Source organism: Pinus tabuliformis, chromosome 5_1 (assembly GCF_031772625.1).
Source record: "Pinus tabuliformis cultivar Carrire ecotype Pingquan chromosome 5_1, CPIR1, whole genome shotgun sequence".
NCBI lineage: Eukaryota > Viridiplantae > Streptophyta > Pinopsida > Pinales > Pinaceae > Pinus > Pinus tabuliformis.
In genome coordinates, this window is record NC_142305.1 from 916965468 (window position 1) to 916989951 (window position 24484).

The following is a 24484-nucleotide window of genomic DNA, read 5'->3' on the forward strand; positions in this document are numbered from 1 at the left end:
TAGCATAGGGGATATGTACAGTCAACCTAGCTGTCCAAAAGCCAAAGCCAAATTGTATGCGAAGGAGCCACGCATATGAATTTTGAAGGGTCAAATAATTTTGGGTGAAAGAAATCGTAGCACAATATTTATTTGTGAAGATCATTAGTGTTGTACGCTGGAAAATTAACCCCCGCAGATTGAAATTGTCCATCGGTGGGAAGCTAAATAACATTATCGAGCCAAAGTTTAGAGTTGAGCTCTATTGAAGTCAAATTCCACTGAAGATTCAGAAAGTCGTATGTCAGATCATGGTGCCAAAGGGAATACACACTAGAAAGACCGAATATCAGTCCTCTTGTAGTCTTGAAGACTGAATCAAAATTAATTTTTGAAAACCTAGGTCAAATTCAGTCAAGGACCTGGAACGTTGGGCTCTCTAAGCCGCACGCAGAAATAATTGTCGCTGTGAGCTCATTCCATTAGACAGCTATAGTTAGCAAGCTCGTGGAGCTACAACTGGACCACCCTGCAAGCGAATTGTTAATGACGACGGGATAGTGTCGGGTGTTTTCGGTACCGGTGCATTGGTATGATGCAGTCATCAATTGATCGATCTGAGCTCGGGTTGATAATGTACAAACTGTTATGATTGTCGGAGTCTGTGCGCATTATTTGACAAAGTCGCTGATCGACTGGCAGTGAATAACATTAGCAATCATGATCGGTGTGAGTTGGGGAAGCATACGCAGTGGGTCAATAATAATACGACAATTGGTTAGGTCTGGACAAATGCTTCCCTAATCTGATCGGCGCTTATGATGAATCTGGTCCAGTGTAACACTGGGAAAAAAAAAAATATGCTATGTGATACCATGCGAGGTGGGACATGTAATGACCAAAAATAGTAACTAGAATCTGAAGTACAGAAAGCCTGAAGAATTTAAATTTGTACTTACCTTAACTGCGGCTGATTCTGCTGGTGCTGCTGATTCTGCTGGTGTTGTCGTGGCTATTTTGATCCAGTCTCCGGGAGACCAATACCACCCAGCCAGATTGAGCAAACCTAGCTGCTCAATCCAGAAAACTTCACAACAGAAGCTCTCTGTCCCTCCGTGCCCAGAACCTCAAACAGCTTAAAGCTCTTCCAATGGATAATTAACTTCCTCCTGGTTTTCCCCTGGTGAATTTCTTCTCCTGGTTCTTTTTGCTCCTCTCTTGTTTTTCCCCCCCCGTTCTCTCGGTCCAGGCCTCTGCTATTTATTTACCGGTCTGGCGGTGGCCGCCCTCCCACTTGCAGCCACCGCCTTCCACGCATTGATGGCGCTCAGATATTTTCTTACTGTCCTCTGCGCTCTGTAATAAGTATTCAGTTGGTTGGACGCGTCTTTATTAATGGACTGTGGTATATATATAGATTCTTTAGGACAGCTTAGATTTACGTTTATAAATTCCCTTTATGTTTTATAACATTTCCTGTATATACGTTATAAAGTTCACTGATATCTTTTATAAATTTACATTATAAATGTTATAAAGTTAAATGACATATTTTATAACGTTTACATTATATATGCTATAAAGTTTAAGTGATATATTTTATAACATTTAAATTATATATGTTATAAAGTTAAGTGATATATTTTATAACCTTTCTTTATATATATTATAAAGTTTAATGATATGTTTTATAAATTCATATTATAAAGTCTAATTATATACTTTATAAAATTTAATATATATGTATATTATAAAGTTTAAAGTTTAAAATTTTATTAATGGGTCGTTACGAGTGTTGTTAAAATCGCGATAAAATCGCGATTTTATCGGAAAATCGCGATTTTTTCCTCTGCCCGATCAAATCGCGATTTTTATCCGTAAAAATCGCCACTTTTTTTTATACCGATTTTTATCGAAAAAATCGCGATTTTTTGAAAATATCGCGATTTTTTGGAAAAAATCGCGATTTTTTGCGTAAAAATCGTGGGAGGCGCGGGCAGCGGGGTTTTATATGGCAAATTCGATTTTTTTTTAATTCATTGTGCTGTCGCCGCGCGGAGGAGGAGGAGAAGAGGTGAGGGAGAGGAGCTGAAGGGTTTCCGTCGGATTTGGGAGCGAATCCAAGCGTTTTTAGGAGGAATCCAAGCCAAGATCACCAATTTGTCCATAAAAGAGGTATGTAGATTATTTTTTTTTGGTTTTGCTTCTATAAAAACTTTGGTTTTCACTGTTTTTAAAGAATTTTTTGAAATTTTTCATTGATTTGGGATGGGTAATTTGTTATGACTATGAGAACCAATTTTTTATTTTTATTTTCTCATTTTTTTTAAACATTGTTTGTTTTTTTTGAATTTTCATTGTTTTTTGGCATTTCCCATTGGCATTTGGTTGGGTAACTTGGGTTTAGAAATTGGGATTTTGGAAATAATTAACTTGTAATTTTGCAAATGCTAAATTGTAATTTGTATTATGTAATCCTAAATTCCTATTTCCTAATCCTTATTTTTCCATAGGTTTGCAAATTCAAAATTCAAAAACAAACATGCCAAGGAAATTGGATCCTTTCTGGGAATATGGTGACCCTAAAACTCCGAATGATAGACAAAACTTGTATTGCAAGTTGTGTGGAAAGGAAATATTCGGGGGGGTGTACAGGTTGAAGTTCCACCTTGCACAAATCCTTGGACATGATGTGGGGCCCTGTCTAAATACAAATGCTGAAATTATCCAAAAAGCCATGAGAGCATTGGGAGAATTAGAGCACACTAGAGATGCCAAAGAAGAACTCAAAAGGCAACTAAAAAGGTCAGTTGAAGGAAGTGGGCCAAGTGGCACTGGTTCTACTGCAGCGTCAGTCAATCCGGTAGCTGCATCATCATATTTTGTTCCTCGAACCACACCTGGTTCACAACCAACTATTGGTTCAATGCTAAAAAGAACTGAAAAAGAACAAGCTGACAAGTTGATGACAAAATTTCTCCTCTGGAGTGATATTCCTTTCAGCATTGTAAGGAGTAATCCATTTTTCCAACCTACTGTTGATGCTATTGCCAGTGTTGGCCCGGGGTACAAAATCCCTTCTCTTCATGATTTCAGAGGCCGGCTTCTTCAAGATGAAAAGCGTGACTGCACCCAAAGATTGGAGGATTTTAGGGCATCATGGGCACAAACAGGATGCACTGTTATGTCAGATGGTTGGACTGACCAAAAGGGGAGAACCCTTATAAACTTCTTGGTTAGTTGTCCCAAGGGGACTATGTTTATCAAATCTGTTGATGCAACTCATCAAATCAAAGATGCAAGAACTTTATGTGATTTGCTGGATGTGTTTATTTTGGAGGTGGGTGCAGAAAATGTTGTCCAAGTCATAACGGACAATGCTGCAAATTATGTTGCTGCTGGTAGAATGCTTATGGACAGGCATCCTGCTTTATTTTGGACACCTTGTGCTGCCCATTGTATTGATTTGATGTTAGAGGACATAGGGAAAATTCCCTTTGTCAAAGAGGTTGTTGACTCATCAAAAAGCATCACAAAATTTATTTACAATCACACATCTGTGCTTAGCTTGATGAGAAAATGCACCAACAACAAAGAGTTGGTGCGCCCCGCCATTACACGGTTTGCGACGAGTTTCATATCTCTTCAATCCCTCTTGAATTCTATGTGGGATTTGAAGAGAATGTTTCTTTCAGAGGAGTGGCGTGCTTCGTCAATGAGCCGCAAACCAGAAGGAGAGGCCGTCTGCAGACTAGTTTCATACCAGGAAGACTTCTGGGCGGGAGTGCAGGAGGTGTGCGCTGTTACAGAACCTTTGGTAAAGGTTCTTCGGTTGGTTGATGGTGAGAAACCCGCAATGGGCTTTTTGTATGAAGCCATGGACAGGGCCAAAGAAGCCATTCGGTCCTACTATGATGATAAGGGAGATGATAGGTTTCAGAGACAACTCCTTCTATGGGAAGTCATTGATGAGCGATGGAACAACACACTCCATCGTCCCATTCATGCTGCTGGGCTTTTCCTGAACCCTGCATTTTCTTATGCATGTGGGTTTAATTTTGATGTTGAGGTCGTGGAAGGATTATTAACCTGTGTCCAGAAGATGGTGAGATCTCCAGAAGAACGTATGGAGATCTCTAGACAAATTGAGCAATATAAGTTGTCAGGTGGCACATTTGGCTTTGAGATGGCTGTCATTGATAGGACGATTAAAATGCCAGGTATTTTTTAGTTTGTAGTATGTACTTTGTAACTTTGTTTCAACTTTCAAATTTCATTGTTTCTTCAAATTCCATTTTTTTCTTATGTTTATTTAAAATTTTATTTGTAATTTTGTTGTAGACGCATGGTGGAAGATGTATGGTGGCAGAGTACCCCTTTTGCAAAATCTTGCCGTACGCATCCTCAGCCAAACATGCAGCTCCTCGGGATGTGAGCGCAATTGGAGTGTATTTGAAAAAATACACAACAAGAAGCGCAATAGGTTAACACTTAAACATTTAAAATATTGCAAATTTCCAAATAAATTTTTGCATTCATTAAAGTTTTAAACAATATTTTTTTTATAATATTAATTATTAATTATTATTTCATGAACTTTGTACAGGTTGGAGTCCCATAGACTTAATGACATGGTCTATGTCTACTACAATCTTCGATTGTGGGTGAGACAACTAGAGAAGAGTAAGACACCTGATACGGAAGCCATCTCATTGGATGGGATTGACACCACTGCTGAATGGAGGGTTGAGACCGAGAGGCCTCTCATGGATCCCACTGAGGATTGGTTAGTGCAGGATGAGGGGGAGGAGGAGGAGGAGCAGGAGCAGGAGCAGGAGGAGGAGGAGTTGGAGGAGCAGGAGGAGGAGGTGACACCGCCTACCCGGGCTACCCGGGCTACCACTACCACCAGTAGAGGACGTGGTCTCCGTCCACCTAAGCCTCCTGTAGCTGCTACTACTAGTTCTTCAGCTTCTAGAGCACGTCAGACTCCACTGCCATTTCCACCAGCACAGGGACCAGCTTCTACATCTAGAGGGAAAGAGAAAGCTGTGCCATTTTCTCGCAAGAGGGGCAGAGGAAATCAATAGGATTAGACTTTCATTTTATTGTATATGACATTATGACATGATGAGATACATTATCATATTTTTTGTTGATATTTTGAGGCTGAGTTGGACTTGGGACTCAGGACTTACTATTCAGGACATGATTCAATGTTATGTGTGATTTTAGCGCTAGAAATGATATTAAACATCTTATATATTAGTTTTTTTATCATATTTATGTGTCAATGTATTTATTTTATGTTGTAGATGGTTTAGATATTAAAAAAATTGAAAAAAATTGAAAAAAAATGAATATTTTTGTGCCAAACGCTTTTTTCCCGCTTTTTTCCGCTTTTTTCCCGCTTTTTTCCCGGCGCCGATTAAATCCCGATCGCGCTTTGTGCAACATTGGTCGTTACATACATTCCCCCTTCTGAAAACTTCGTCCCGAAGTTAGAGCTTTAGGTTCAAGGTTTTAATGGACATGACCTTTTCTATCCAGGTCCCCAAGCTATTCAAACTCATCCTATCCTCCCTAATCTCTTCTGCTCCCATCCTATCCGTCCTCTACTAGAGTATGCCATGGCGTCAATTTTACTGACCTAACCATTCATAAAACGAAGGTAACAGCGTCGGCTATACCGACCTGATTCCCAGTAGGCATCCGGCAGTCATCATCACACGTCTAGGGGAGCGTGACTCGCACAGTCCTCCCATGACTCCAGGGTTCGGAGGATAAACGGTGGGTAACACCTCCACCCCTCCCAGTAAAATTAGGGCTACTACCCTATCATAGAATCACTTTGAGCTTTAATCGGTCTGAGGTTCTGTCATCACGTGGTCATCCCGAAAATTGGATCATTTATCGGCAATCATAGTTTATCTGCAATCATACACTTACCCATGCATTTGTAAAATGTGCATCAGCATATTCAAAATAACTCATGTATTCTTTACATATGATACTACAGCATAACATAATTTGTCATATTCTATGCATGTAGTTTGACTTTTATTTAGGATGTATTCACTTCCTGTCTTCCACTTCAGTTGCTCATTTTTGACATGCATAAATAAAACAGATTTATATTGTTTTAATTTCTATCAAAAGTAAAATCATTTAATGGCCTTTAACCTTATTTGACAACTATAATTTAGTAAAACGAACCACATATATTATTTTGGTATCCATGTACCAGCCGAAATTTAAACATATATTACGCCATAAAGTTTCATGTTTATCCATAATCATTCAAAATGTTTCTGAGTCTCTGACTGTAGTGAAGTAAATATATACAAAACATATTGTAAAGTTCTTCAAAATGGACATAAATTAGGGTATCTCTGACATATGTCCTCTGTATTTTCCCAAGTTGCTGATCCAGGACTATACTTGTCCCATTGGACCTTAACTTGGTCCACCAGACGGTTCCTCAACTGTCGAACTCTACGTTCCAGTATACGTAAAGGTTCGACCGTTATGACTCCCTCGTCCGATACCTGCAATTCTTTCCACTGGATGTTATGAGATAGATCAGCTACATAATGTCTTAATACAGAAACATGAAATACATTATGAATTCTATGCAGGTGGGGTGGCAGGGCAAGACGATAGGCAACAGGTCCAACTCTTTCCACGACTTTAAACGGTCCTATAAATCGGGGTGACAGCTTTGTCCCTTTTCCGAATCGAATAGTACTTTTATTTGGTTTGATGCGGACGAAGACCTGGTCCCCTACTTCATACCTCCTATCAGTTCGGTGAGCATCAGCATAACTCTTTTGTCTATCCTGTGCTTCCTTTAATCGTTGTCTAATCTGTCTGACCTGCGCTTCCATTTCATGGATTAATTCTGGTCCTATTATCACTCGATCTTCTAACCTGTCCCAACTTAACGGTGTTCTGCAAGGTCTGCCATATAAAGCTTCAAATGGAGGCATCCCAATCGAACTGTGGTAACTGTTGTTGTATGCGAATTCAACCAAGGGTAAATACTTTTCCCAGTGTGATTGCTGATCCATTACATACATTCGCAACATGTCTTCAAGTACCTGATTTACTCTTTCAGTTTGCCCATCAGTCTTAGGATGGTAAGCCGTGCTTAAATTTAGCTGAGTACCTAAGGTTGTCTGCATGCACGTCCAGAATCTGGAAGTGAATCGCGAATCTCTATCGGATATAATCTTCTTAGGTACTCCATGAAATCTGATAATTTCATTTATGAATACTCGAGCCACGTCAGCAACATCATAAGTATCTCTTACCGGAATAAAATGGGTGCTTTTTGTTAATTTATCCACCACTACCAGAATGGCATTGTGTCTTTGAGAAGTAAGAGGTAGTCCAGTGATAAAATCCATAGAAATGGTCTCCCATTTAGACATAGGAATGTTGTGCGGTTGTAAGAGGCCCGCTGGGTGACAATGATCTGCCTTTACTTGCTGACATTCCATACATTTTGCAACAAATTGAGTGATATCACGCTTCATGCCTGCCCAAAAGAAGAGTTTCTTGGTATCCGCATACATTTTCCCTACTCCAGGATGAGCACAATATACTGCTTTGTGAGCTTCCCTAAGGATGGTATCCCGAAGATCTTTATCATCAGGAATGTACATCCTTCCATGGAATTGTAAGATCCCATAGCTTTCTAATTCATAACCCTCAAACTTAGATTCTTTTGCCTTAATTCCCTCAAGACTTGCCCTCACCTTTAAATACCAGTTGTCTTTTATAAGACGATCTAGTACTCGTTGTCTTAAGTCCACTTTAATGGGTATGAGGAAAAATATCCGGGGTCTCCTGCTTAAGGCGTCGGCTACTACATTTTCCTTTCCCTTAATATATGATATTCCGAAGTCATATTCACTTAGGAATTCACTCCATCGTCTTTGCCTGGCATTTAAGTCTCTTTGGGTGAACAAATATTGTAGACTTTGATGGTCGCTCTTAAGTGTAAAATTGCGTCCCACCAGATAGTGTCTCCAGATCTTTAAAGCTAGCATTACAGCGGCCAATTCTAAATCGTGAGTAGCATAGAGTTCTTCATGAGGTTTTAGCTTTCTGGAAGCCTAAGCTATCACTCCCTTATCCTGCATCAACACTGCACCCAGCCCTTGCTTGGATGCATCAGTACATACCGTGAAGTCCTTGCCCATATCGGGGACTCTTAGGATTGGTGCACTGGTGAGTAGTCTTTTGAGTTCAGAGAATGCATTATTACATTCCTCGGTCCACTCATACTTAACACCTTTACGCTGGAGGGTTGTGATTGGCTTTGCGATTTTGGAGAATCCCTCCACAAATCTCCGGTAATAACCTGCTAAGCCCATAAAGCTTCGTATCTCATGTGCATTTTTCGGTATTGGCCATTCCATGATCGCTTTTACCTTCTCAGGATCTACTGAAATCCCTTCACCTGATATGATGTGACCCAAATAATGAATCTTTTCCTGAAAGAAAGAACACTTGGACAGTTTTCCATATAACTGACGTTCTCTAAGGCAGGACAATACTAGCCGCAAATGCTCTTCATGTTCTTCTTCATTCTTGGAATAGATGAGAATATCATCTAAAAAGACTTGTACAAATTTATCAAGATACTGACAGAAAACACTGTTCATAAGATTCATGAATACGGTTGGCGCATTTGTTAACCCAAATGGTACCACAGTAAATTCATAGTGCCCAAAACGTGTCCGGAATGCAGTCTTAGAGATATCATTTTCAGAAATCCTTAGCTGATGATACCCTGATCGAAGGTCAATTTTTGAAGAAACAGCAGCTCCTTTCATTTGATCGAAAAGATCATCGATTCGCGGCATAGGGTATTGATTCTTTACTGTAGCTCGATTCAAGTCTCGATAGTCTATGCATAATCTTAAGGATCCATCCTTCTTCTTCACAAAAATTACAGGAGCGCCCCAAGGTGAGGTACTGGGCCGAATAAGCCCTATATCGAGTAGTTCCTTCAACTGGATTTGCAATTCCTGAAGTTCTGGAGCTGTCATTCTATAAGGCGTTTTAGAGATAGGTTGGGTACCTGGCTTTAATTCAATAGTGAGATCCAACTCTCTTACCGGGGGTAATCCAGGTAGTTCCTTTGGAAATACATCCGGGAACTCGGCTAACACCGGATATTGTTCTAAGGATGGTCCCTTTTCCTGGCTTACTTCGTGAATTGCATAAGCCTGACAACCCTTTCTTAAACAACGCTTCACCTGCATTGCCGAAATGTAGCGTAAAGAAACTTCTCTCTTGATTCCTTGAATTTGGATTACTTCTCCCTCATCATTTAAGCCCAAAATCCTTTTTCCATAACAATCTACCCAAGCTTGGTGAGCTTCCAGCCAATCCATACCTATGATAAGATCATACGTCCCTAAGGCTGTGACATAGACTCTTAGTTTAGTCGAACAGACCCCTAGGTCAATTTTGCATTGATCCACACTCAAGCCCACGGTTTGGAGTTCTCCTGAGGCCATTTCCACTTGGTGGAAATCATTTTGTCTATGAGCTGCCAACCCACATTTGTTGACGAAATGAAACTATCTGTGGCACCAGTATCAAATAAGATTTTGAGTTTTACACCATTGATAATACCTGAAGATTCCACTACAGTGGATTGATGGGCTGCTTGGTCGTGGTTGACTACTGCATGAATTCTATGATTACTTCGATTGGCTGATATCGGCTCCTTCCCAGTCCTTTGCAATATATCCGATGACGCTTCTGGGCAGTTACGCTGGAAATGCGGCCCCCCACATCCCCAACAATTGAGCTGCGCTGATCCTCTTAAAACAAGGTGTGAATTTCTAGAGAACGAGCCGCGTCCTCCCATGTTGATTCCTCTCACACTCCTTCCTCTACCGGTAGTCCCTCGCGATGCCCATGGTCTGGTGTTGGACGATTCCGCAGCTATAGTGTTTACAGCCATGGGAACTCTTGTCCCCATATTTGGGGTAAACCTGTTACCGTAAGGTGGCCTCGAGCTACCTCCTCTAAAGAAGTTCCGGGGAGCCTTCCCTGGAAGTCCTGATTGTAAAGGCCCTGCTGGCCCTATCTCCTTTTTGATTCCAAGGTGCTCTTCTGCATAACGGCCACATTCGACTGCCTCGGCTACAGATGATGGTTTCCACATACTCACCAAGGCTCTGATGCGAGGATTTAACCCAAATATGAAGCGTTCAGCTTGACGCTCATAAGAGTCTAAGTAGTGAATGTATTTTACCAGCTCCATAAACCTTATTTCGTACTCTTCCACTGTTTTACTTCCCTGGATTAGTGTATGAAAGGCTCTGGCTTGCTGTTGTTGAAAGTATGGAGGTAAATACTTCGCGCGGAACCTTTCCTCAAACAGATCCCAAGGAACGTTATCAGATGTAAGGTGTAGTTGCTTTTCCAGGTTTCCCCACCAAATCAAGGCACTTTCCTTTAGTTGAAACACGACAATTTTTGTTTTTGCTGAAGGCGAATATTCTCTTAACCTAAAGCACCGGTTCATCCCTTCCAACCATGCCTCAGCGCGTTCACCAGCTCGACCTCCCGAAAATTCTGGGAGTCTAATTTTCTGAAGCTCTCTAGAGATGTCTTCTCTCGATCCTCTGGGTTCCAAATTATGTGGTTCCGCTGAACTGGTGGCTACATGCTGAAATTCCTCTTTGTTTTTAGCCTTAGCTGATTCCTTTAATGTCTCCAATAAGGCTTCCAAAGAGTTCATTATCACAGTCAACTCTGGCGTTGGAGCGTTTGATGTTGACGGTTGTCTTGGTGGTGACGAAGGTGATGGGGATGGTGATGGCGACGGTGGCGGCATTAATGGTGATGATGTTGCCTGGTCACGTCGTCGTCGCCCATACGTCCTTACCATGGTAATGGTCCCTGAAAAAATAAAATTTTATATATATATATAAAAAAAATGAGGTGGGTAACCGAATTTTTAACACACGATTTTCTTTGCAACTTCACATTTATAAACGGGTATAGTTTTGCTATTTTTACCCGCTAGGCGGATCTTACTGGTACCGAGGTCAAGGAGGATGGCCTCGCGACCTCCTTGTCCTAATGCAGGGTATTCTATCCTAATATGAATAATGCAGAAGTGTATGTTTATTAGCTCCTAAGGTAAGACATCTAAAGTTTATTTACCTAATAACATTCACAAAATGAAAATGTTAGATGTCTCGCTTATAACGTACATCTGTAACATATCTGTCATACCTCAATCTGACTATTACTTTTAAGGGGGTCATATAACTATATCTCGAATATATTACTTGGATATGGGCTAAATCCATAAAAGAAGATTATCACGATATATATCTCCGAGGTTGGTTTCCGTTTGGTGACATTATTGCAATCATTTGAATATATCGGGGATAAGTGCAACACTGATTTTAATAGTTACTTTGGTATGGAGGTGCATTTGTTGCAGAGGTATCTCCAGTTTTTTTTTTTTTTTTTCTGACCATATTAGTTGCTCAATTTCCGGACTTGTTTCGATTTGGTGAAATATATGGCTTTTACTTTACCAGCATAAATCCTAGACTGCTTTACATTATGTGATAAACATACGGAAAATCTTATATTATGTGAGAAAGAGCAGAGAAGCCTTACAGTGTGGTTGGCAAATGGCACAGATTGTATAAGTAATTCACTTTCACTCATATTTGAAGAATCTGACCCTGTACTTGCATACTAGTTAAACGTTTGAGAAGTTTGTATATGAAAGTCATATTTCTTGGTATAGGGAAATACTATGTAATATGCATGTTGCAAAAGTTTAGATCATAGTTAAACTTAATCTAGGAAGTCAAGAATGTCAGGGGAGTAATTGATGATGATTATTTTGATAAAGATTTAAGCTGGATCCAAGGTTTGACAAACAGAACTTTGGAACTAGATGTTTTAGTACTAAAGGAATTTGCCTTGACTATTCAAATTGCATGGTTTGGTAAAATGTATAATTCTATGATTTATTTTGATGTAATATGGAAGCAGGTAAGCAAATATAGAGCTGATAGAAACCATCGATTTGCGATGTTTCAGTTACCATGCTGCTCCTTAATGCAGGTCCACCGTGATATGACGGCACCATTGTCTCACTACTTCATATATACAGGTCATAATTCATATTTAACAGGTAATCAGCTGAGCAGTGACTGTAGTGATGTATCTATCATCAAAGCTCTTATAAGAGGTGTACGAGTCATAGAGTTGGATATTTTAGCCAAATTCAACGAAAGATTCATATACAGATTATCGTGAGTACCCAACATAAAACTTTAGTTCGCCAAATTTAGAGCTCGGAACAAAATTAATGCATACCGCATTACGAGTTTGAAAATAACAAAATGAAAGCCAAAAATTTAAACTAACAGACTCTGTATTTTAACAGCAAAGCTAACGCTACAGTGAACTAAATTTTAAGGTTAAAAAAATTTGTGAAAAAAGAAAAAATAAATAAATGGTACGCGTCGATAAACAAAATATATTACTTAGGTTAACGAACATGAAATTCAAAAATCAGGAAACACAGGTGCGAATGCGTCAAAATCGGAGTTTAAGAAGGGCGATTACGGCAAAGATCGAAAAACACAGGTACGAATGCGTCAAATTCGGAGTTCAAGAAAGGCGATTACCGCGCATTCAAAGTCGAAGAAGGGAAGCGAATATGAAGCTAACGAAAAGAGGTTGCCGTGTATTCAAGGTCAAGGAGAGAACTTTGAAACAAGCGGAGAATTTAAACGGAAATACGAAATAATTCAATGTAATAAAATCGAGAAAAGAAATCTTCGAGACAAGTATAAAACGCTTAAAATTTACTGCTTTCCTCCCTTGTCGCTCCACTTCAATGCTTTAAAATGTAAACATACAGTATAATCGTTTAAGAAGAGGAGTTCTCTCGCTGGGAACTGCTCCAGTGCCTCGATCCCTTGCCATTCCTTCGTATTCAGCGATTCTGCACCGTGAATCCTCCTTGTATGTAGACTATAATTACATATTCGGCATAGACGGTTTGACTGGAACGTCACTAAGCATATTTATTTTCTGTTTTTCCGACGATTCGGGCCGGAGGGGTTGTTTCTTAATCTATGACAGACCCAGTATCAGTCCCAAACTAAGCCATTAACACCTATAGCTTCGGTACAACAGAAAGTCAAGCCGCAGGGATTTTTTTTTATACGCGCAGACAGGTATGTTTATACGAAATTCTAGCTGTGCAGGGCCTGTGAGGTCCCAAAGGGTTTGAACGCACCTCTGATACCATGTGTAATGACCAAAAATAGTAACTAGAATCTGAAGTACAGAAAGCCTGAAGAATTTAAATTTGTACTTACCTTAACTGCGGTTGATTCTGCTGGTGCTGCTGATTCTGCTGGTGTTGTCATGGCTGTTTTGATCCAGTCTCCGGGAGACCAATACCACCCAGCCAGATTGAGCAAACCTAGCTGCTCAATCCAGAAAACTTCACAACAGAAGCTCTCTGTCCCTCCGTGCCCAGAACCTCAAACAGCTTAAAGCTCTTCCAATGGATAATTAACTTCCTCCTGGTTTTCCCCTGGTGAATTTCTTCTCCTGGTTCTTTCTGCTCCTCTCTTGTTTTTCCCCCCATTCTCTCGGTCCAGGCCTCTGCTATTTATTTACCGGCCTGGCGGTGGCCGCCCTCCCACTTGCAGCCACCGCCTTCCACGCATTGATGGCGCTCAGATATTTTCTTACTGTCCTCTGCGCTCTGTAATAAGTATTCAGTTGGTTGGACGTGTCTTTATTAATGGACTGTGGTATATATATAGATTCTTTAGGACAGCTTAGATTTACGTTTATAAATTCCCTTTATGTTTTATAACATTTCCTGTATATACGTTATAAAGTTCACTGATATCTTTTATAAATTTACATTATAATGTTATAAAGTTAAATGACATATTTTATAACGTTTACATTATATATATGTTATAAAGTTTAAGGGATATATTTTATAACATTTAAATTATATATGTTATAAAGTTAAGTGATATATTTTATAGCCTTTCTTTATATATATTATAAAGTTTAATGATATGTTTTATAAATTCATATTATAAAGTCTAATTATATACTTTATAAAATTTAATATATATGTATATTATAAAGTTTAAAGTTTAAAATTTTATTAATGGGTCGTTACAGGACAGGGCTGAGAGAAATCACCTTTGAGGAACTTTTCAATTATAGGGCTACGCAAATTTCATTGGCCAAATTAATTTAGCGTGGTCGAATTGTTATTGTGGTCGATGGCATATTATTTAAAGGGAGCACGAGGAATTTGCATCCGTTGAGACTGGGTCATGTGTATACTTTGCTTGGGGGCCGAATTGATCTGATTGGTATGCTCAACCAAATTCCAATCTAATCATCCAAGTCTGAAGAAGGGACGAACATTATATTTCCAAATTTTTTGAAGCAATATTTCTGACCAGCCAACAAGAACCAATTTCAATATAAAAATGGGGCCTAACCATTTCGTCAAATTCCTCATCGATTTCCAGTGCAACAGAAGAAGATTGATTTCTCTCACTATGAGGACCGAATTGCTGGTGCTATCTCTTACTATAAATTTAGTGGATCAAATTTCATTCATGTCTTTAAGGGTGGAAGGGACAGATTTATTGTAATTACTAACAGACTTTTGGCTCAAATAGTTTGCATTACAATGCTGGAAATGATCAGTTTTGTTGTAGGTTATTACAGCGTGTTGGGTATCTGTTAATTTTAGGTATGTTCTATGCTTAGAGCAATTTATTTCAATTTTCACAATTAGCTCAATATCTTTTCCAGATTAGCAATCACATCAGCATTAAAGTAAACTGCAGATAGAACATAAACCTAAATCGCAGAAGACAAGCCAAGACAAGAGGACACAAGATGTGGCGCTAGCCAGGGACAAACCCCAATGTGGGGAAACCCTTGATCAATTCTTCTTATATGTTCTTCAATAGTCCATCATAGAGAGACAGATAGTACGTTTACAACAGATGTCAACACTTTGACTTATCTAGATAAGAGCATAGATCATCTCTAAAAAGATGATACATGAGATAAGTTGAAGACATGTTGCTTCAACTAATTCTCCAAGGTGACTCCTTCAACTACCGTTGTGCTGCATTTTGTCATCATGCTGCACTTCACCGCGCTGCACCATGCTGCACCCATCATCACTATGCTGCATCTCATCACGCTTCATTAATCATGACTATACCCATCATTGTACTACATTATGTGCCATTGTTGCAGCATGTTGCCATCCTGACCTATGTGTTGATTGCACCTTGCTTGCTTGTTGTCCCTTGCTTGCTTATTGTCCTTAGCATGCTTGTTGTTGCATGCTAGCTGTAACATTGCAAGCTTGGTGTATTTGCTGCTAAGTACCATACAACTGTCCCAATGTTAGTTAGTTGTCTCTTGCATGCTGCTCTCCTTCGGAGACAGATGCTCCGGCTGTTTCGGCAATTTTCGAAAGTTCTGGCAGTTCCGGTTGTTCTCGGCAGTTCTGGCTTGTCCGGCAGTTCCAGCTTTTCTTGCAGTTCCAGCATTTCCGGCTTTTCCAGCTTTTCTGACTTTTCCAAATTTTCCGACAGTTCCGGCTTTTCCGACAGTTTCAGCTTTTCCGACAGTACCAGTTTTTCCGGCTTTTCTGGCAATTCCGTCTTTTCCAGTAGTTCCAGCTTTTCCAGTAGTTCCGGCTTTTCTGGCAGTTCCAATTTTTCTGGCTTTTTCGGCTTTTCCGACATTTTCGGCTTTTCCGGCTTTTTTGGCAGTTCTGGCTTTTTGCCCTCTAGATCAGGACAACATTATTCCTTAGGATCTCTCCTCCTACTAAAATCCAAAGACAAGTAGAGAGAGGAAGACATCCCAAGTGTGTTGAAATGACTTGAAGGCCACCTCTATTTATACTAAAACGTTGAGCACATGTGGGGTTTATTTGGTCGCTGGCCGACCTTGACGAATTGTCTTATAACACAAATAAATTGATAACTCCATGAATACTTATCGGAATCGGATGATCTTTAGATCAATCCTACACCTCTCGATGAGAGGGATCCAAAAAAAAATATCAGCTGCCATAAATAAGATGACCCACATGGAGTTTGGCCCTAGTTGCTAATTTTAACACTCCCTCTCAACTAGGGAGAACTCCATTCGTTGATCCAGCATTTCCGACTTTTCCGACTTTTCCGGCTTTTCTGGCAATTTTGGCTTTTCCGGCATTTCCAGCTTTTCTCACAGTTCCGGCTCTTCCGATAGTTTCAGCTTTTTCGACAGTTCCGGCTTTTCTGGCTTTCCGCCCTCTAGATCAGGGCAACGTTATTCCTTAGGATCTCTCCTCCTACTAAAACCCAAAGACAAGTAGAGAGAGGAAGAAATCCCAAGTGTGTTCAAATGACTTGAAGGCCACCTCTATTTATACTAAAACATTGAGCACATGTGGGGTTTATTTGGTCGCTGGCCGACCTTGACGAATTGTCTTATAACACAAATAAATTGATAACTCCATGAATACTTATAGGAATCGGATGATCTTTAGATCAATCCTACAACTCTCAATGAGAGGTGTTGTCGCGCAGATTGACACGACAACCCTCAGACCGGGGGCTGTCACTCTAATCCCTGATCCCTCCGTTTAAGCCTGTCTCCCGTGGCTAAGGGGGGTAGTCCCTGTGAGATGATGAGACTAATTGTCGACCAGTTGGTTGGGAGACACGAGATACGATATAAAAAAGCACTAAAATGATTTGATTAATTGAGCAGACCAGTGCCTTAAGAGATTATTGTTAAAATGATTACTTGTTAGATATAGAAAAATAAACCGTGAACAGCAATCATTTGTCATCAAAAGGTATCAGCGAAATAACATCACCAAACGATATCCAACGACTGAGAATTTTGAAAAAAAAGATAAATGCTTTAAACCACCACGAGAATCCTAGACCATTAACTAGATATCATATTCGCATCTCGACTTGAAAAATTCAGATCTTAAGATATAACATGAAAAACAATTGAAACTGGCAAAAATGATTTTCCAAATTTTTTATGTGATAAAATGAAACCTAAAAACCCTAAACCCTGATAAAAACTGCATAAAGCAAAAAATTTTAAACCCTAGATCAGAGAAAATTGAAACCCTAAGACAACTGATTAATTTACAGATTTGGCCCCTTAACAGCCAGATTCAGCAATAAGAACGGAAATATTTTAACGAAACGAAAATTTCAGATTTGTCACTGTGAAGAACTTCAGAAAATTTCTCATGCAAATCAAATAAATAAACCGAATGATAGACCCAGGATCAAATCCAACTGGGCTCAGCAAAAAATGCTTGCGGGAGTTGGCTGGTTCAGCCGAGAACTTCCCCGAACGCCCACAAAATTCCTTCAGAAAATGTTTTCTGCACAGCTCAAAACAACCATCAACAAAGAGGGCAAAAATGCTGCTAGATCTCAAACAGTAATGGAGATACCTGCCATTACTTCAGAAACCCTAACAGCACCCAAACCCCAGCAAGTGAACAAGATACCTGTGCTCACAATACTCTATAAGAAGCTAATATTAATGGCTGAAAATAACATATGCAAAAAATGAAATGATCTCACAGCATTCCAAGAGAGTAACACCAGCAAGATATGGACCCCAAAGTCTTCCTTTATTAACCAGAAACAGATTTACAAGAGAGCTTCTTCAGTCTTAGACTCACAGATCGAATGATCTGAAATGACTCCTAGCACCCTATTTAAAGGAAATGATCCCAACGGCTAGTTCGAGTGATCCATGTAGAAATGATCTCGACCGTTGATGAGGATCAAGACATCTCTTGATCTCATCCGTCGATTTATTCAATTAATTTTTTATTATTATTTTTTAAATTTTTAAATTTTTTATTATTTTTTTATTTTATTATTATTTTTTAAATTTTAAATTTTTTATTATTTTTTATTTTATTATTATTTTTAAAATTTTTAAATTTTTTAAATTTTTTATTATTTTTTATTTTATTATTTTATTTCATTTTTTAAATGGATCATCGAACTAAACCTTTGGAAACATCACCTAGGACCTAGGACTTAGGACTCACGAAGGGATTTAAAACATTTTCAAACCTCAAGACACATTTCATGATGACTTTTTACAATTTACATCTCAAGGGCACAAGCCCACTTAACACAGACCCTCATAAATCACCCAGTTCTGCGACACAACTATAATCTAGCAGATTAACACACTAGGATTCTCCTAAAGTTCTAATGACAAAATCCATCCCGGCTTTGGGGTCAGGTTTGAAGGAAAACTCTGCCGATCCATGGATCGGTGAGACGAAAAACCTTCCGGGACATAGATTATCATAGAAAGTTAGGTCCACCTAGGCAATTTTACATACATGACTCTTGTCTGCTAAGATTATTTACAATTCATACATGCAGACTGGGTTTACAATCAAAATGATCAAGCTGCTGATGACTGCAGGATGGCACGGAAACGCTGATCAGGTGCTGCCCCTTTTCTTGGCAAAAAGGGGGGTGTACTGCATGGGTAGTTGACCAGTAGTGGTCAACATCTGGCTCTACTTGGGGACACATTGCTGCTTGCAGGAATGTGAGAATCCAGAATCTGCATCCATACAACACAAAAATAAGTAGCGTCCATCCAAAATCATCATATACATTAAGCACAGGAAAGATAAAAGCTCTTCATTTATTAACTATCTAAAGCAGAAACGAAAATGCGGAAAAAACAAGGAGTAGGGTTAGAAATACGATACAAAGGATGCCCTACGACATCAGATGTGTTCAATATAGTGCATACTGAGCATTTGCCTGCTTTCAGGCAAATCTGTCGGCTGCTTGTCGGATGTGCCATGTCCAATTTTGCATATGGTAGGACTCTTTCCTATCCGAAAATCAAGCTGCTCACGGCCGTCTGATGCATCAAATCTTCTTCTTATTTTCTTTCTCTTGCGCTTTTTCTTTCTGGCAGGTCGAATTACTGATGACCTGGAACTTTCTGTTTCGAAACTATCATATGAAGTATGTAAGATATGTGTGCTATGTCTTTCTTCATTTTACATCTGATCTTTATCATTCTTAAGTCTGTCTGGATCACCCTCAATCAACCATCTTTCAATCAAATCAACAACCTCCCAATAATAAGATGAATCTTGTTGCAGCAAATGAGAAGACTCCTGATCTGTTGATGTTACCTGGTTTCTCTTATCCTTTGCCAGTTGCTGAAACCTTTGAACTTGTATTTCAATGGCATCCATCTGACTAGAGTGTTCAACTTTTGTAGCACTGATTTGTCTGGCATGGTGTTCTTGCATGTCTTTTATTACTTTAACATTCTCTTCCTTTATGTCCATCAAGCAATGCTGCATAAAATTTATTTCTTCTTTATGATTTGCTTGCATGTCAGCCACTTGATTACTATGATTGAACATCATGATAGTCATCTCCTCATTCATAGTTAATAACTTGTTTTGCATAGAGTCAATTTCCCTATCATGATCAGCTTTAATGGTCACCATATTCTCCTCTAAGACTGACATCTTGCTATGCATGTCTCCAATTTCTGTTTTATATTTAGTTTTCATGGCCTCAATTTCTCTAGCATGGTGACTTTGCGTGACCTCAATCTCCCTATTACGTTTTTCCAGGTGGGTGCATAAAGTTTTCACATCATTGACATATTTAGTTTGATTGATTTCCATATTTCTTACCAGCATCATTAGATCTCGTAAAATTTGCTTTTGCTCTTCCCTTTCATTGTCATTTGTCCCTGATTTTTCACTATCATGGACTTGATCTGCAATAGTACTGGTGGATGACACATTCTGATCTTGAAATCTTTCTTCAACAGCTGGACCTTTAATAGGATTACTCTCTTTCTGTTGCACAATTTTAGAGGTAGAAGGCAAGCTGTTTGGACTATCATATCTATCTTTAAAAGCATTGAGAATGTCTTGTAAAGAAGTGAAAAAATCATTAGGAAAATTATTAAACCAATTCAAGGCATCACCCTCTAAAGAATGGACAAATAGACGCATCTTGAAATCTTCATGATTATACTGAGGAAATCTACAATATAAGATCATTACACAAGTAAACTGTTTAAATGCTGTTCAACAGTGACCGAATCACCACCCGAGAACTTAAATAATTTACCAACGGCCTCTTTCGGAAGATCATGGAGATTATCAATAAAATGACATGGTTTAAATGAATAATCCATGATGAACAATGAAGGATCAAATGGATGATAGAAAGAGATTTCTGCTCAAGAAAATTAAGAGATGAGAGAAGTGGAATCGCCACTTGAACAATGAATCTGATTCTAGGATCCAAAAAGTAATCACAAGCAGATATGAGGGAAGCTTCTTGTCTGGGAAAAATGAGAAAGTGGAGTCGCCACCCAAACAAGAAACAACCCCAAGAGATGCTGCTGATATGGGATGAAAAGATGCCAAAAATATTGAATCTGCCAGCTCAACTGAGAGATGAGAGATGAGAAGATGAATGTCAATGAAACTCTAGGAACAGGAAAACTCTGTCCCCGGCAACGGCGCCAAAAAATGTTGGCGTTGCCGGGCCAGATGAAAAAATAAAAATGAGAAGGATGATTTGTCGTTTGAAACGCCGAGAAAACAATTTCCCCGGCAACGGCGCCAAAAAATGTTGGCGTTGCCGGCTCAAACAATGATAGAAAGATGAACGATGAATGATGAAAAGTCGTTGAAACACCAAGGACAGAAAAACTCTATCCCCGGCAACGGTGCCAAAAAATGTTGTCGCGCAGATTGACACGACAACCCTCAGACCGGGGGTTGTCACTCTAATCCCCGATCCCTCCGTTTAAGCCTGTCTCCCGTGGCTAAGGGGGGTAGTCCCTGTGAGATGATGAGACTAACTGTCGACCAGTTGGTTGGGAGACACGAGATACGATATAAAAAAGCACTAAAATGATTTGATTAATTGAGCAGACCAGTGCCTTAAGAGATTATTGTTAAAATGATTACTTGTTAGATATAGAAAAATAAACCGTGAACAGCAATCATTTGTCATCAAAAGGTATCAGCGAAATCACATCACCAAACGATATCCAGCGACTGAGAATTTTGAAAAAAAAGATAAATGCTTTAAACCACCATGAGAATCCTAGACCATTAACTAGATATCATATTCGCATCTCGACTTGAAAAATTCAGATCTTAAGATATAACATGAAAAACAACTGAAACTGGCAAAAATGATTTTCCAAATTTTTTATGTGATAAAATGAAACCTAAAAACCCTAAACCCTGATAAAAACTGCATAAAGCAAAAAATTTGAAACCCTAGATCAGAGAAAATTGAAACCCTAAGACAACTGATTAATTTACAGATTTGGCCCCTTAACAGCCAGATTCAGCAATAAGAACGGAAATATTTTAACGAAACGAAAATTTCAGATTTGTCACTGTGAAGAACTTCAGAAAATTTCTCATGCAAATCAAATAAATAAACCGAATGATAGACCCAGGATCAAATCCAACTGGGCTCAGCAAAAAATGCTTGCGGGAGTTGGCTGGCTCAGCCGAGAACTTCCCCGAACGCCCACAAAATTCCTTCAGAAAATGTTTTCTGCACAGCTCAAAACAACCATCAACAAAGAGGGCAAAAATGCTGCTAGATCTCAAACAGTAATGGAGATACCTGCCATTACTTCAGAAACCCTAACAGCACCCAAACCCCAGCAAGTGAACAAGATACCTGTGCTCACAATACTCTATAAGAAGCTAATATTAATGGCTGAAAATAACATATGCAAAAAATGAAATGATCTCACAGCATTCCAAGAGAGTAACACCAGCAAGATATGGACCCCAAAGTCTTCCTTTATTAACCAGAAACAGATTTACAAGAGAGCTTCTTCAGTCTTAGACTCACAGATCGAATGATCTGAAATGACTCCTAACACCCTATTTAAAGGAAATGATCCCAACGGCTAGTTCGAGTGATCCATGTAGAAATGATCTCGACCGTTGATGAGGATCAAGACATCTCTTGATCTCATCCGTCGATTTATTCAATTAATTTTTTATTATTATTTTTTAAATTTTTAAATTTTTTATTATTTTTTTATTTTATTATTATTTTTTAAATTTTAAATTTTTTTAAATTTTTTATTATTTTTTATTTTATTATTATTTTTAAAATTTTTAAATTTTTTAAATTTTTTACTATTTTTTATTTTATTATTATTTTTAAAATTTTTAAATTTTTTGTTATTTTTTATTTTATTATTTTATTTCATTTTTTAAATGGATCATCGAACTAAACCTTTGGAAACATCACCTAGGACCTAGGACTTAGGACTCACGAGGGGATTTAAAACATTTTCAACCCTCAAGACACATTTCATGATGAGTTTTTACAATTTACATCTCAAGGGGACAAGCCCACTTAACACAGACCCTCATAAATCACCCAGTTCTGCGACACAACTATAATCTAGCAGATTAACACACTAGGATTCTCCTAAAGTTCTAATGACAAAATCCATCCCGGCTTTGGGGTCAGGTTTGAAGGAAAACTCTGCCGATCCATGGATCGGTGAGACGAAAAACCTTCCGGGACATAGATTATCATAGAAAGTTAGGTCCACCTAGGCAATTTTACATACATGACTCTTGTCTGCTAAGATTATTTACAATTCATACATGCAGACTGGGTTTACAATCAAAATGATCAAGCTGCTGATGACTGCAGGATGGCACGGAAACGCTGATCAGGTGCTGCCCCTTTTCTTGGCAAAAAGGGGGGTGTACTGCATGGGTAGTTGACCAGTAGTGGTCAACAAGAGGGATCCAAGAAAAATATCAGCAGCCATAAATAAGATGACCCACATGGAGTTTGGCCCTAGTTGCCAATTTTAATAGTATCTGTGATATGCATTTCCAAGTCAGGCATTGAGTAGAGGTTCCTCCACAAGCTGCATAACCAGAAGAAAATAGATATATATATATATAGGGGAGCCAGCCATTATTCTTCTCAGAGTTGAAAGATACAAGAACCAGAAGCACAATCTTTGCGCCACTAATCAGGTTTTGTTCCTTTGAATGTGTTGTACTTTTCAAGCTGATATTAGGACTGTTAATTTTTGAGTTTGCCATATAATTTTTTATCAGCTGTCACTATGAAGAATCTTCAAACTTGTTCTGGCTGAGTAAGGAAGAAAGTATTTTTCTGAGCATATATTCTTGTTTTTATATGTCATTTCAAACCAAAACCCAAGACAATTCACCTACAGCTCTACTCTCAACAAAATGTTTGACAAAAGACTCAGAACTTAGTTACCAGTTTGAGGAAATTTTCAATGGGAGCAGATTATCGATGGCTACCTGTAGTGGCTTCCTGTGAGGGATAGAAGATTGGCACTTGTTTCATATTGCAGAATAGAGAGTTTTACCCAATGTCTCGTGATATTTCTACTGCATACTATCATTAGTCATATAGTCTAATTGTCTTCCTTGTTGTAAGGCTGATATAATTGTCCAACTATTGTTGAGTTGAGTGAGGAGTCTATGTATTGAGTCAACTACTGTTACGTACTTTTGTTGGGCTGTCAGTCAGAGCCTTGCTTGATGAACTTACCATCAGTAAACAAACATGGATCAAACCTTTATAAACTTCATTGATAAACCAACAGCGGCAAACAACAGACCCTTCTCAAAGGGGGTCTATGCCATTCTTCAAAGAGAACAGCCAAGGGATGTGCAGCAGGGGCAGGAGATTGAACACAAAATATTTGCACTTGGGACAGAGTTGAAGCACATGAGGGTCACATGGAAAGTTCTCTTCAAACTTGATGAACAAGATGCACTCGTTTCCAAAGTGAGCAAGTTAGAGGGGAAGAAATTGATGTGGGCTCATACAACTCAAGTTCTTGGAGGAACCTTGTGAAGGGGTCGGACTTCCAGTTGCCTCTTGTCTTAGTAGCATCATGATGTTGACCGCCTCTATAGCTCCTTACAATGATGATGTTATGAGGAGGGCCTTCGAGCTGATGATAGAAACTTTGCGCGATTTGGATAGCAGTGAGGGTCCTACATTTGGGAAGAAGCTTTAGGTTCTAAAAATTATGGCCATGACTAAGACATGAAATCATTTTTGATCTAGAGTGTGATGGTTTGATCCTACAGATGTTCCAATGCTTCTTCAGCATTAGGAGACATCATCCTGACACAGTCATAGCACACATGCAGTCCATCTTGTCATCATGTATGAGAGGTCGTGATGCCATTTGCCAAGAGTTGCAGTCTTGATTGTTGTTTGTTTGGAGGATAGAACAGTTGGTCTCACATACTGCTTATGAACTAGCCAAGAGGTTGGTTCAGCAGAACATTGAGTTGTTCAGGAGGCAGTTGACCAGGGAGGAGTTGCTC

At 39.0% G+C, this 24484-nt stretch overlaps 2 protein-coding genes across 3 annotated transcripts in view; one reads left to right on the forward strand and one right to left on the reverse strand.

Moving 5' to 3' along the window:
* The window catches only part of LOC149167787 (F-box protein 7-like), a 518393-nt gene that overhangs the window by 318293 nt on the left and 175616 nt on the right, over positions 1-24484 (reverse strand). The window lies entirely within an intron of this gene.
* LOC149167788 (uncharacterized) lies at positions 2290-5894 on the forward strand. The gene is made up of 2 exons (XM_089431595.1): positions 2290-4462; positions 4586-5894. The coding sequence occupies exon 1, from the start codon at positions 2522-2524 to the stop codon at positions 4208-4210; it is 1689 nt and encodes a 562-aa protein (XP_089287721.1). The 5' UTR covers positions 2290-2521; the 3' UTR covers positions 4211-4462; positions 4586-5894.